The sequence below is a fragment of the Ovis canadensis genome, chromosome 16, assembly GCF_042477335.2.
Source record: "Ovis canadensis isolate MfBH-ARS-UI-01 breed Bighorn chromosome 16, ARS-UI_OviCan_v2, whole genome shotgun sequence".
Lineage (NCBI taxonomy): Eukaryota > Metazoa > Chordata > Mammalia > Artiodactyla > Bovidae > Ovis > Ovis canadensis.
In genome coordinates this window covers 54,551,383-54,566,846 of record NC_091260.1, presented here as the reverse complement: position 1 = coordinate 54,566,846, position 15,464 = coordinate 54,551,383, and the positions used below count along the sequence as shown (strand labels likewise).

At 49.5% G+C, this 15,464-nt stretch overlaps 1 protein-coding gene across 1 annotated transcript in view; it reads right to left on the bottom strand.

Moving 5' to 3' along the window:
• The window catches only part of MTMR12 (myotubularin related protein 12), a 66,396-nt gene extending 51,239 nt beyond the window's left edge, over nt 1-15,157 (bottom strand). The window contains exon 1 of the mRNA XM_069555953.1: nt 14,911-15,157. Coding sequence (XP_069412054.1) covers nt 14,911-15,078 — 168 coding nt within the window. The 5' untranslated portion in view covers nt 15,079-15,157. The remainder of the gene's footprint in view (nt 1-14,910) is intronic.
• Nucleotides 15,158-15,464: the final 307 nt, after the last annotated feature.

Below are 15,464 nucleotides of genomic sequence, written 5' to 3'. Positions count from 1 at the left end.
CCTTGTTGTGCAACTGGTCCAGCATTTAAAAGGCGTCCACCTGATCGCTCAGACTTTCGTCTCTCAGAAGGAGTGGCACAGATCACAGGGCTACAGTGAGCCTGTGGAGCGAAACCAGTGAGTCAATACTCAAGCTGTGTGTCTGGTTCCTCAGAGGCGCAAGGTGGACCTGCCTCCAATGAATACCAGCTGATTCCAACAACCAGCTTCCAGGTAGGCTAACCACCAAACACCCAGGATAAAAGATGAAGAACTGACTTCAGCATTCAAGACATTTATATGGACACATAAAAAAAAATAATAACTGGAAAACTGGGGAATCAGTGCTATAAATATTCATTCATTATGCTAAGTCACTTCCGTCATGTCTGACTCTTTGTGACCCCAAGGACTGTAGCCTGCCAGGCTCCTCTGTCCATGGGGATTCTCCAGGCAAGAATACTGGAGTGGGTTACCATGCCCTCCTCCAGGGGAATCTTCTCAATCCAGGGATGGAATCTGTGTGTCTTACATCTCCTACATTGGCAGGTGGGTTCTTTACCACTTGTGCCACCTGGGAAGCCAATAACATATTAATATTAGACACCGACAGAAGGTTCTCTTTTTACCTGTCATCTCACTTAATCCTCTCCACTCTTGACTGACATTACTGCTCCCATTTTAGAGACGAGGAAATCGAGGCTGACCAAGGGTAAGTGAAGCGGGACCTGAGCCTGGGCCTGCCTGCCCAGCACCGTTCCCTTCGCTGCAACAATCCTGGGCCTGCCCACCAACCACATCCTCCCAGGCAACGCTGTCTCCTCCCCCTGGCCTTTCACGACTGCACTGTCCTTTCTTAGGCACCCGCTGTACCAGCACAGCAAATGCGGGCGTGAACACCGCGCACAGCCCCACCATCCCCAGAGCGAACGGTCCGACCGCAGCAGGGGCAAGCGTGACTCCACGTGTGCAGGGCCACGCCGGGGGCGGGCAGGCCACGGCAGGGACGCGGCACCAACACCCAGCACACGTGGAGGGGAGGTCAGAAAAGATGGCTACCCTCAGGAAGTGTCATTTAGGCTGAGACCTGAGAATCAGCAGAAATGAGTTCCGGGCCAAACAACCGACCCACTGTCTAGCTGCTCTTCCTCATCTCCCTCCTGGGCATCTCCTCACAGGTCCTCTGCTCCTTGGGGAAACTCTCCAGCAACCCGTGCTGATGGCCCTCCTCCCCTCAAACGGACCTTTACTCCAGACTCCTCTTCAGGGATCCGGATCTGGACCCCAGACAGCCTCCCAGCTACTCGCACTGGAAAGGCCCTCAGACTCTCCAAATTCCCATTTCTAAATCAGCTCATCACTTCCCCCATCCCTCCCTGAACCTGCGGTCCTCTGCACTCCAGCCCTGCATCCACCCGGCAGTCATTCTCAGCTCTCCCTTGCCTCTCGTATTTCTGTCTGCTCTGCTTTCCCGACAGCTCCAGAAGCCATCTGCACCCGTCAGCCCTGGCTGCTGCACTTACCCCAGCCACCATCGGGCGCACTGCACACTTCTGATTACCTTTGCACTGCCTTGCCACTATCCCGCCCTTGGACCCACAGGGCCCCTCATCCCCCTCGCCAGTCCCGCCCAGCCAATTCTCCATCCAGCCCACTGCCACATAGTTCAAGTCCTCTGCAAGCCTTTCTTAGACTGCAATAGTCTCTTTCCTTGTCTGTCTCCCCGAGTGATGCTAAGCAGGGGCTGGAGCTGTACTTTTCGTATTTTTAGCCTCAACAAGATATATGCTCCTAGATAGCAAAATGCCAATAAAAGTCTACTGAAAGCATGCATAACAAAATACAAAGAGAAAAACAATTCTTGATCCTGGTAATATTTTTTAATCCTAAACACAGTTCTTGAGACAATTCTATTCAAACTGACTACCTAATACTGTTGCACACCTATAACTTATATAACGTGTGTGTGTGCTTAGTCACTCAGTCGTGTCCGACTCTTCGCAAGTCCATGAACTGTAGCCTGCCAGATTCCCCTGTCCATGGAATTTTCCAGGCAAGAATACTGGGGAGGGTTGCCATTTCCTTCTCCAGGATCTTCCCGACCCAGGGATCGAACCCATGTATTCTCCACTGGCAGGAGGATTCTTCACCACTGAACCACCTGGGAGGCCCAACTTCTATAATACTGTACACTGACTATACTTCAAACGAAAAAAAAGCTTTTTTTTAATTTTAAAGCTTAAGAATAAATGAACAAAAACTACTACCTACGTTTGTGATCAGTGGTAAGTATCACTGACCTTTCCTCACACCTCTTCCTTAGCTGGCTTCCTGAAACACGCTCTAGTTTCATCAGTAAGGCAGGGGCATGTTCAAAAACAGACTCTGAATCAGAAGCCTGATCACTAAGGATGGAGTTTAGAGACTGAGCGAGTCTACCTACTGTTGAGGTCTAGGAAGCTGGAGAAATCAATTTAGGGTTTGTTTCCTGGAGCCGATTTCCAAGGCTGCTGGCCCCCAACTCCTGGACAGATGACTCTGCACCCTGCCGAGTCAGCCTGACCAGGTACCAGCTTTGCCGCTGACCACAGCTCGACTCTGCTAACAGTACACTGCCTTGGCAGGTGGAGATAAGCAACAATTACTGTTACAACGAAGCATGATGTCAGCATCTGACGTCCAGTAAGAGGCGAACTGACACACTCTGTCTGGACTCAAGGTCCCAGACCACAGACATGATGTAGTTCGAGACCGGGTTTTAAGGACTCTGCTCTTTACACATCATGCAAATCAGTTCTCAGCCACAAGCAGTGTTCATTTCACAGGGCGAGCTGGGAACTCTCAGGAGCACTTCAGGCTAAACATCCATTATCCACAGAAACAGACTAACTTAAACATGTAAATATGTAATTAGCAGAGGTTTTACTATGTCCTATGTCACATGCCCTGTGTCGTTTGTCTTAACAACAATCCCATAAGGAATTTTCATTCTCACTTCACAGATAAAACCAGTGAAGCTCCAGGAGGTTAGATGATGTGCCCAGGCTCAGAGGGCTAAATAGGTGGTGAAGCTAGAACTCAAGACTTCAGACCCCAAGTTTGGTCCTTCTGATTCATAAACTGTGATTCCATAAGAGTTTATTAAGACATAACTCCCATACCAAACAATTCACCCATTTAAAGTATACAAATCGAGGTGTTTATCAGTCCACTCACAGGATTGTACAACTGCCACCAGAGTCAACTCTAGAATATATTCAGGTACCCAAAGGTGCCTTTACCCAAGAGCAGTCACCCCATTCTTCCCACAGCCCTAGGCAGACAATCTTAAACTTTTCTCTTATTACAAAATAGTACTATCAAGTGTCTTGTCGACTCTGACAAGTCTCCAGGGCAGGGGAAAAAAAGGCAACAACCTCCCACGGCGCCCTTACCGCCAACTCCCCCACCACCAACAGCTGAGCCAGACCTCATTCATGTATCATTCTAAATCCTTTCTCTCCCATTTAGATCTCCTGCTAGTCCCCCTTATCTCAGATTTTTTTTGAAGGAAGAAAGTAACTGCTCGCCAAGATGATCCCTGGTAAAGCCCTCACCTGTTTTGACAGCTCATCACCCACTGCACAGCAGTGGAAGGTTTATCAGTGCTTCTTAGCAAGGATCACTCTTACCAGGCACTCCCCAGGCCTTTAAATAATCCAAACCCTTTATCACATTCTCCCTGGTAGGAAACTCAAGCTAGAGAGGAAATGGTGAGCTCGTGGGCAGCATAAGCCTCAAAACCCACAGATCTGACCTCGCCAAAGAGCTGGCTCAATTCCAGAAGACAGGGCCTGAGCTCAGGAGCTGCCTGAGGAAGCTAAGGGCGGCCCAAGACACACTGCAGGCAACAGCTGGGCTTCAGGCATCCATGCAGGTCAACAGCCTACCAACCTCAGCACCACAGTGACAGTGAAAAGGAATATTTTTAGGCAAAACATCTCCTGCCAAAGGAGACTCTTGGGGCACAGAGACCCAGAGTCAAATCAGTGATCACGCTGAAGTTCCTCGTATAGTTCTCAACCTCAGCCCCCAAAGCCCACTCTGCAGGAGAGGGGAACACGACCCGAGTGAAGGGCCCGCCAGCGACCTTCTGAGGCCCTCTCCCATGATGGCCAAGCCACTGCCCATTCACCCTCCCTGAAGCCACCATGAGCTCCACAAGGCCACGCTGAGTGGTGGGCACTACGGCCCTGCCCTGGAGGAGCTTACAGTCCTGTCGGGGAAATAAGAGCCGCAGACACAGAGCACAAAGGAGTCGACAGTAAACGCTCGATGGCGCCATCAAAGCCCGTAGCCACAGTCAGCCTGTGCCACAGAGGCAGAGCAGGGAGGCTGCCAGGCACGAGGAAAGACCTGGGAACACAAAGGGGCTGAAGGAACAGGAGCCCTCGGCTCGGCCTGGCCGGGGGCCTTCACACTGCACTTCTCACACCCTCTCTTTTCTGGTCTGTCTCTATTCTTGGGCTTCCTCTGTGATTTCATCTGAAACAGCAGTTCTTAAGAGGGGCTGAAGGAAGAGATGCTAGCGAACTGAAAAATACTACAGGTTCCTACTGCAGGTCTCCCTCCCACTCCCCACACTCCCCCACATACACCCTTCCCACCACCCCCGGGGGTCATATCTGAATCTCTAAAGCAGGACTGGGGACAGTGAGTTTTGAAAAAGTTGTTCAAGAATCATGCTGTGGGTTTTTCTTTTTTAAAAAAGCTCCTTGAACAAAATATTGTTTAAAAACACTTGCCTAATCCAGGAAATGAGACCCAAAGAGGTGAAGGGGCTTTCTTGAAGACACTCAGATAAGAAATGGCCACAGCCCAAGGTTCCTGAATCCAAGCTATTGCTCTATCAACAAACCAGAAGCAGGCAGAATCTGGGTGAGCCTGGGAACGGTGCTAAAGTTCGGACCAGTGAAAGGGGCAGGGGGCATGAAAGACCCTTAACTAGGAAAATTACATGTCAAGGCAGTGTCCAAAAGGAGCCTGGCCGTGATGTGAGGGGTGTCTGGGGGAGGGGGGCTCCAAAGGGAGCAGTGGCAGGTGGGAAAACCTGTGTAAGGTAAGCAGCTGCAGTTGGTGGTCCCGAGCATCAGAGGAGGTGCTTGGTCTGGACCACACAGTACTGAGGAAATGAGAGAGGTGCTGGCAGCAGCTGGGAAGGAAGGAAGCGGAGCTGAACTGGAGGCAAAGTCCCAGGACCTAAGATGCTGCCCAAACCCCAGGGCCCCCAGCCCCGAGACAAGGGAAGATACTGTTACAGGAGGGCAGAGAGGGCATCCATGACAGCTCACTGAGAAAGAAAACCATGCTGGAAGAGAGATGGGAAGGGCACACACTGTGGGTATGGCAGGATCCCACAGCGGGGACGGCGCCCCCAGCTCCAGACTCACGCCTCTGAGAGGGCGAGCGAAGAATGATGCTCAAGAGGAACGAAGTCAAGTCTGGCTGTTATCGGGACCCGCTCTAGTGGCCAAAGACAAGGGCACATGAACGAAGACACACAGCTGCGACTTCTGGGGTGAAGACTTAACAGCAAGTACTGCAGTTAACATTTCCGAAGCATTTACTACAAGCCAAGTTGTACTGAGTCAGCAACTCTCTATGGAGGGCCTCACTTGAGACTAACGACATTAGTATGGGCTGGATACTATGACCTTTATTCCCATTATACAGACTAAGAAACTGAGGCTTAGAGAACTTACATACCCAGCCTAAATCCAAACAGTGAGTAGCAAAACTCTGATTCCAAAGCCATGCCCCTCATGACACTGAGAGTGAGGAGGGCAGTGCTGGAATGCACACAAGCGCTAGGAGAAGAGGTCAGAGGCCGGTCACGAGACCACCAAAGTCTATCATTTAAGCTAACTGATGAGACCAACAGCAGCTGCAGGAACACATGGCACTGCCTTCTGTGTGTGCCCTCCTTGTCCCCCTCCAGGGCTGTGCTGGGCTGTGCTTAGTCACTCAGTTGTGTCTGGCTCTTTGTGACCCCATAAACTGTAGCTCATCAGTCTCCTCTGTCCATGGGGATTCTCCAAGCAAGAATACTGGAGTGGGTTGTCATAACCCTCCTCCAGGGGATCTTCCCCACCGAGATCGAACCCAGGTCTTACACACTGTAGGCAGATTCTTTACTGTCTGAACCACCAGGGAAGCCCAGGAATACTGGAGTGGGTAGCCTATCCCTTCTCCAGGGGATCTTCCCTAGCCAGGAATTGAACCCGGGTTTCCTGCATTGCAGGCATATTCTTCACCACCTGAGCTACCAGGGAAGCCCCTCAGGGCTGCTATGTATAGATGTCAGGTCAGCAGAGGAGCTGGCAAGGAGCTGAAAGCCTTGGGGCAGTAGCTCTTCCATGATCTTGGAACAAGAGGAACTGGGGCAAATGAGAAGCTGCCTACAGGCTCACCAAGAGCCAGGCTGACCTACACAGCAGCATCCACAGAAAACAGGGAACAAACTGCAGGTCCCAGCGGTACCCCCGGATTCTACTCTTTAGGACCTGCCGCATTCACAAGGCCCACGTGCACCTTATGTAAGAGACGGCAGATGGTCCGACCACCTGGTCCCCACGCACCTGTGAGCCTTCCAACTTGTCCCTCTTGCTTGCAGCCTCCTCCTCCCCACACCGGAGCCCATGTCAACGCTGCCCTTTCCAAGTCCCACGCAGCCTCCCAATGAGGCCAGATGCTGCTGTGGGGCCGCAGCGGGCCCTCCTCCGTGCCCGGGAGCGTCATGCGCTCCTCCCTTGTCAACAGGCAGCACCCTCCTCCGTGCAACACAGCCATCTGTCGACGTGCCATCTCACCGGCAGAATGTGGGCCTCCCGAGTGCACAGACTGCTTTTTTCTCTCATTCCTAATTCTAACACAGTGCTTAGCAAATGGTAGCAACACTCAATAATTCTCCCAATTCAAGTTATTGTTTGGGCGTACATGGTGTTTCTGCTCATGCTCAAAATAAGCCTGCCAGGAAGATGGGCACCCAACGTTAGATGAAGATCAAAGGGAGGCTCAGAGAGGGGAAGTCACACCAGGAAGCAGATCTCAAGGGATTCAAGCAAAACAGGGATATGATCTTATGTATGGAGAAAAGGGTAGAAGAGTGAGATTTTTCATCCAAAAAACTGGGACCATTCCCATCAAAGGCATTCTCAGGGATCTTAAAAAAAAAAAAAAAAAAAAAAAGCCCTCTCAGCAAAAACAAGAACAAACAAACAAACAAAAATCCAGCAGTTCAGGATCACTGCCTGAAACAGCGGCTGACAATCTGTGACCAGGGAAAAGGCAGACTTCAAAATATGCCACCCCTGTGGCCAGCGCTCTCACGCACAAGCCCTGCTTTTCTCCTGGCCGAAGCCACCCTCTCCCCACAAAGCAAACAAGTGAGGGCTCAGACTTCTCCTCTGAAAGGCCGCCCAGCAGCGAGGTGTACAAGGACTGAAGCGTTTAAAGTCAAAACAGCACTCGATCTGGCTACTGCCTTTGGAGCACGTAAAGAGAATTATTACTCCCAGAGGTGATTTGATTTTCCTTACTCGTATCTTCAGTAAATCATTGACCAGATGTGATAAATGCATAAAATGTGGCCTATGATGGAAAGACTCAGAAATGAGGAGAGAGGAAAAAATAAGTCCACAGAATGAATCCAGCAAAATGTCAAAGGCCAAATGCTAACAATGAAAAAACGCCGACCGCTCAGTGTTCTCATTAGGTTGGAATTTTAAATATAATCAAAGCATTCTCAAAAGTAAAAAGGAAATAAGAAAAGAGGAAAAGAAACTTTCAGAGATAGTGAAAAACACTCTAAGAAAGAGTTACCACACAGTGAACTTTCCGGGCACGGTGCCATGGCAACAACGGCAACAACTAAAATACTCCACTGTCATTAACACCTTAGCTTAGGGAAAGATTTCTGTATTCTAAGACTGGTGACTGAGTACTTTCTGGAACCCTCCAGGGGGCTCCTGAATAACAGTAACAATGAAAGCCCACATCTCCTGAAGGTTACCCAGCTAGCGGCCAAGTTCTATCTCCTTGAGGTTACCCAGCTAGCGGCCAAGTTCTCTGCTAAGCAGCACCTGCTGTGCACAATCACAGTTCAGATTCATAAATGTTCACATACACCTATCAGATAAGACAGATGTCATTATTTCCACTTTTCCAGTAAAAATACAACTGAGGCTTGGAAGGACTGGCCTCATGCATAGGTAGCAAGACAGAGGAATGACAAGTGGTTGCTTTCCCTGGAGAGTGATGCCCAGGTATGCAGAGGGGACTAGGGGAAGGGGGAGGCCCTGTGGCCCTTCCAGCTACTGGAAAGGTTTGCTCACTGCTGGGGCCCCTCTCCATGTCTACCTCCTCTCTTCTTCCTTCTGAAGCAGCAGCAGATTAGAGGTTGGCAAAATTATTCCGGTTCAATCCTACCTCCCAATCTACCTCAAGAGGCTGATTCTAAGTGATTCATTAAACTACAAACCCTCTGTTCTCCTTGGGGTCTCCAAAAAAGCACATCAGAAGTCACTAGTGTGGACTTCCCTGGTGGTCCAGTAGCTAAGAATCCACCTGCCAGTGCAGAGGACACGGGTTCGATCCTGGTCTGGGAAGATCCCACATGCTGCAGGGAGGCTAAGCCGTGCACCACAATTACAGAAGCCCATGTGCCCCAGGGCCTGTGCTCCACCACAAGAGAAGCCACTGCAAAGAGAAGCCCTTGGACCACAACTGAAGAGTGGCCCCCACTCGCTGCAAATAGAGAAAAGTCCACATGCAGCAATGAAGACCCAGTGCGGCCAAAAGTAAGTGGAAAAAAAAAAAAAAAGACGTCGCATGGAAACCTGAGGGTGGCTCCCTGCTGGAAAACCAGCTCTTAAGTGTCTGCCCTGCTGACAGGAATCAGTGGTACCACCTTCAGTCATGATTACCACAGGGCAGGCTCTAAGTCTTTACACATACTGTGTTTGCAACCGTGTAAGACACAGACCGAGCCTGGACATACTAAAAGAAAAAATGGAAAGAGTCACTTAGGTTATTAGGGTAGCATAATTAAGGTAGCTTCATTTTCCTAACTTCCAAAGTCGGCAATATTGTCTTTATCATAAAAATAAGGTATACATCTTTTATAGTGGTTAAAAAAATTTTTTCTGACCCCCTAAAAACTGAGTCCTCTCTGATGCACACTGTGACACAGGACGGTTTCCTGTGGAAGTAGTCAAAGGACACCAAAATCCCGCTGAGCATGTGCAGAGAAGGACCCAGAACGTCTAAGTGTCTAAGCATGGGTGACCCACAGCCTGAGACTCTAACAGCACGGCTGGTTTTAAGGTCAGAGACAGAAGCAGGGTGCGGAAGAGTGGTGGCCGCGGTGGGGGCTGTCGCAGTGGCCACTGTGCTGCTGGCTGCAGGCAGGCCTGCCTACATGAGTCTCCTGACATCTTCTGGTGCTCTGTCTGCAGAAGCTGTGTGGTGCTGGAAGGGACCCAGGGAGATGCCGCAGGAAGCACAAGCAGCAGAGAAAAAGCGGAAGCTCTGGACAGATCATCAGGCTAGAGCCACAGCTAGGAAAGTGGTCGTTTCAGGAAGAACTCTTCATGTCCTTTAACAGCCTGTGAAGTCACTACCGATGATCTCGAAGCTCAAGGAGAAGAAGTCACAGGATCTAGATTTTGCTTTCAGAGGTACTCCTTTCTTGCTAGAACTGAGGAAGGAGGTCTGTTTCAGGATAAGCCAATCTCTTCTTGTCATCGACCCATCAAAGTCATCAAAATTGGTATTAACAGTTCAATACCATTGTGTTCCACCAAAAAAATAATCTCAATTATTTCATCTGTTCTGGACCCCCAACATCTAGAACAGTGCCAATCACCACCCGGTGCTGAGTAAGTACCTGTTGAACAAATTAATCATATCTCCAATGAGCCCCATATCTGCTCATGATCCCCTGGTGGACAAACTAACAAAAGCCAAGAAAGAAACTGCTGCCAGAGAACAGGAAAAAGCACTCTCATGTGCAAATACCAGGCATGCCTACAAGTATGCTTCACTAACGATATCCCCGGCATTCACAGAGGGATAAGAGAATGGCCCTGGAGTCCGACCACCCTAGTTTAAATCCTGGCACCAACCCTTGCCAGCTGTGACCCTGAGCAAGGAACTCTCTGGGTCTCACTTTGCACGTCTGGACACAAAAAAGAGAGGTCACAGTAGTATTCACCACATAAGACAGATGAGGATGAAATGAGATAAGGAGTTTCTGGGACACAGAAGTGCCTAATCAATACCAGTAAAAATTTTAATTTTAATATATACCCACAGTTCTAGCTCTGGGAAGCACACAGGATCACAGGTTCACTTCCCCCCACCAAAAGAAATAGCCCTAAGTGAGGAAGAGGCAATCAGATGCATTATTCTCCCTGGGGGAATCAATGCAAAGCATCGGCTCTTAAATCTGGATATTTTGGACTTTTCTCAGTCTTCACATCTCTTGTCTGTTCTCAAATCTCCGTAAAACCTTTCCTGAACTCCTGTGGGTCTGGCTTAGTCACAGGCACTGCTGGCCTCAGGAGACAGCTCTTAACCCTGCTCTACAAAAGCACTGTACCCGTGGGCAGGACAATTAACCCTAAGGGCCTCATTTCCACATCAACAGAACAGACCAAGAGTTCACGGGCAGACTGGGTCATCTCTATATTTTCTTCCAACTCTAAAAATTCACAACTAAGTAACTAATAACTATTACTAGTACGTTCAAGTCAAACACTGACCTAAACTCAACTAGAAAGTACATCTTAACCATATTTGGCACACCACACAAACACGGGCACAAGTAGAGCAGACTCTCAAAGCTGAATTCTTCCTGGTCTTAGTTTCAGAAGGCAACACACAGCACCCCGAGGCATTTATTCAGCTCTCTCATCACGAGAGAACCCGTTCTTATCAAATCAGAACTTTCTCCTAGGACCACCATTTAATGGGGTTTCCCTGGTGGCTCAGCAGTGAAGAATCCGCCTGCAGTGTGGGAGACCTGGGTTCAATCCCTGGGTCGGAAGATCCCCTGGAGAAGGGGATGGCTACCCACTCCAATATTCTTGCCTGGAGAATTCCATGGACTGAGGAGCCTGGCAGGCTACAGACCATGAGGTCGCAGAGAGTTGGATATGACTGAGCAGCTGAGCACACACACCGTGGTGCTTTATTTATTAGTACAAGCTGCCAAGTACAGACAGTAAGCATTTCTAACCACTAAGAATTACCAAAGCAGAGTTTACAATCTCAAGGTAACTGAGCAGAATACTGACAGTCTTAAGGAAATCAGTTGTCCTTCGGTACCAGAGAAGGTAACTGACCAGAAAACCATTTTAAAACCATACTACCTTCCTGGCCTCTTTGTGCTACCTAACATCTCCCATCACACTGTCTGTCTCTGTTGAGGAAAAGGGGTCTAATTTAAAAAGAAGTTACAGTTGACAACTGACAAGGTAAGACATTTACAATATACATTTCTGGTGAAATGGGCAGATTATAAAATAATGTGATCAGCAATATTAATCCCATTTTGGTAAAAAAAAAAAAATATATATATATATATATATATATATGCCCTACACACACATCTGACAGGATAACACTCCAAGTCACTAATAAGCTTGCAATTTTTCCGTTAAAAAAATGTTTGCTTATCTACATTGTCTTATTTTTCTACAATGAACACTAATCGTTTCTGAAATCACCATAATTCAAACACGTGTTTTCTGTACAAGAAAAGAAGAGCTGGCACCCAAACTATAAGCTAACACCTCGCTGAAGCAGAGCTTGGCATCCAGGGTTCCATTCACAGAGGCACCTTGTGCCTGGGCCTATGTTGGGATGAAGGTGCTGACATGTTTTCAGGTACCAGCCATTGGGTACCACCAAGACCGGCCCAGCTCTCTCCCTCCTGTTCACCTCAGCTTCCAAAACCATCGACTTCCTATTTATCAAATTTATTGATGTGCCACCCTTTGGGCAGAGTTTACAAAACGCGACCAAAGTTCCTAAATTACAGCTCAAGATTTTAACTTGCTCGTTCACTGATTTAGGAGAATCAGTGACAGAAGAGCCAAGTTACCGTGGCAAAGATCCAATGTTAATGGAGGAAGTAAACTCCTATCCCTCATTTTCGGCCGTCCAATGCCAACCCTTTCTGATCACATGAGAAAAAAAAAAAGCTATTATGTGTAAAAGCATCATCTTCAAACACGTTTACCCAGTTAAGCCTTCTGCTTTTGATACAAAGTGCTAACTCTTGATAGGCTCTTTGGCATACAGAACATAGATCCTGTTAAATCTTACAAGGTCTGATCAGTCAAGAACAAGTTCATCACTGGACACAGGGACCATAAGGCATCTTACATCCTGAAGGTTGTTCTGGTGGCTTAGCGACCTACCAGCAAAGAGCTGTGAGAAACTGCGACCTCCCAGCTCACGAAAGCAAAGCGCGTACAAAGAAGTATTGGGGAAACACATGAAAAGCACTGACAATGAACTCGATGTGAGGGAGAGGAATAGGAACAGCAGAATGACAGTCGTCAGAAGGACTTCTATTAAGCGAGCCAGCGGAAGTTCATCAGACCCAGGGCTCTCAGAGGCACATAGCTACACCTCAAAACCGCTCACACGTATTTCCGATAATGTAATGGCTAGCAAAAGCTAGACGATACTTAGTGACAAATTGCTTCCTCCCTCTTTCATTCCCTTATCTTCTAAAACTCATGGACAATTTAGGTCAGAGCCTTACACTCTGTCACAAAATATCTTTAGAGACAGATTTCAACAAAGAAGCATAGTGTCTACATAGCATCATTTTATTGCGAGGAAAGAGAACTGCCAAAACTATAAGGGTGTGCAAAATGTGACCACTTCAGGCTTATTTGGGGGTTGACCCACTTCCCTTCCCTAATATCCCTCAAAGAAAATATATCAGGAGCTGAGGGCAAAGAGGGAAAACATGCCTAATTGCAACATGTGTGCTTGGTGGATAAAAAATTGGAACATTCTTGAACTCTGGCCACATTTCAGAAGACTTCCACTCGCATTCGAATCTCACTAAAGAGGAAAGGTTAAAAGATCAGTTGCATTTCAACCCAGGCTCAACCAAAAAGACACAAAGAGAAACTGACCACATTACTTACCCTCGATACTATAAAGGGAGCCTGCTGAATATTCAAGATGACCCTGACTCTTTATCAGGCATTTACAGAGGAAGTGGTTTTTATTTTAAAATTAGGACTAAAAATAAGAAGAGTACTCTGCACTGGAAAAAAAAGACACACATTTGAATTTAAAGATACACATGCAAAGGCTTCAGGCCACTCACTGGTGGTTTTACAGAAGCACTCCCTGATGAAGACCTCTCCTCACAGTCCACCTGCCTTTGCTTTACACAGGTGGGAAGACAGCCCAAGAATTTGCCAATGCTTCTGCACCCGTTGCTGATTAAAGTCCTAAGAGAGGAGCAGGGAAAAAAAACTCTTCAGAAATCAAAAATGAAAATGCATCTAATCAAGCATTTGGATCAGGAGTTCAGCGTGGCCTACGAGTTGCAGCCTAACTTCCTCTCCGGGGACTCGGGCATCCCCCTCCCTCACTGGACTCTGCAGGGCTGGTTTCCTTGATGGCCCTCCAACACTCCAGACTCTACCCTCAGATCCCAAGCATCCTTCAAGTCTTTGCTCAGATGCCCAAGTGCAAAGAAGAAAAGGGGGTCTTTTCTTTTCCCACCATACTTTTCAACTTTCAATATACCATATAATTGAAAAAAGAAAAGTGTTAGTCAGTCATGTTCAATTCTTTGCGACCCTAAGTACTGTAGCCCTCCAGGCTCCTCTGTCCATCAAGATTCTCCAGGTAAGAATCCAGGAAGGTTGCCATGCCCTCCTCCAGGGCATCTTCCCAACCTAGGAATCATACCCACGTCCCCTGTGTCTCCTGCATTGGCAGGCAGGTTCTTTGCCCCCTGGGCCATCAGTCAATCCCTATTTTTATCCCACTGGCAACTTCTAATATACCATATAATTACTTATATCTATTTTACCGATTGTTTACTCCTCTCTCCCTCAGATAAGCTCCCAGAGAACAGGGATATTTATTCTGTTTACTGATGTATACCCCAAGCAGTTTAGAACAGTGTTTGGCCCTGAGTAGGAGCTCAAAAAATATCTTCTGAATGAATGAATGAACTTGACACTAAAACTCCAGGAGGAAAGTAAGGAGGTGGAAAGGCTGATGCTGAGGGAGTGAAATCAAAGGGGGAAGAAGCGACAGAGGGGAATTTACAAGGAAGAGACAGATACTGATTGAGGCCGGGACCGACCCCACTTTCTCCCAGTAGTGCTGATGGGAAGCGGGAAGCAGGGCACCGGGTCCCGCCAGCGGCATCATAGCACTCTTAGAAGCAAGCAGCTGAGATAAGCAAGCTCTACAGACTCACTGAGAAATGCCAAGAGCAGGGCAGACCCACCCGCCGGGATTGCAAGCTCTACGCAGGTCCCCGGAGTTGGGGCGGGGGGTGGTCAGTCCCCCCAGCCCTTCCCCTCCCGTGGTGCCCCAAACCCCAGCTCCCCTCTACTGTAGCTAGGAGCCAGCCGGGCCGCAGGACCTTCCCGGCCAGGGCCCCTTCACCTGGTATCCTGGTGAGGTGGGCCCTGCACTCGAGCACCTGCCCGCCCGCGTCGGGGAATCCCACCCGGGCCCGCGAGGAGTCCCAGCGCGCCCCTGGGCCTTCATCCCGCTCAGCTCCCCTCCGGCACACGGGCAAGAAGCGCTCGCGGCCCTCGGGAGGCAGGGAAGGGGCTCCCGGCGCCCCCCGCCCCTGCCACTCCAGCACGACGCCCCACCCGCGCGACGCCCCCTCACCTCGGGGCGCACGTACGACACGAAAGAGGGCTTGGGCGCCTTGGTGCCGCCGCCACCGCCGACTACTCCTTTTCCCAGCATACCGCCACCCTGGGTACCAGCAACGCGCGGGAGCAGAGGCGGCCGCTCGCAGCGGCCACCAGCACTGGCGGCCGGGGCTCCGCCCATCCCCAGGGCCGCCGCGGCCGCGGCGCCGCCCGCATCCGGCTCCGCCGCCGACACCGCTCGCCCCGCCCAGGCCCGCCCGGGCCCCACCTCCTCTGCGCTTGGGCCCAAGCAGTAGGGAACCCGCCGCCGGAGGCCACGCCCCCTCCGTTCGCGACAGGCGGATCTGATTGGCGGATAGTCGCCTTCAGAAAGGCTCCATTCCACCCTCTTGCGGCCAAGCCCGCCCCCATGCGTTCTCTGATTGGCCAAAATGCTCTGCCGGCCGCGCCCACGCCAAGCCCCTCCTTCAATGAACTTGGAGGGATGTTTTCTCTGACCAATCCAAAGGGTTCTCTCCAGATTTCCCCGGCGATTGGATAGCAAGAATGTCGCCGTCGCCCAGTGAT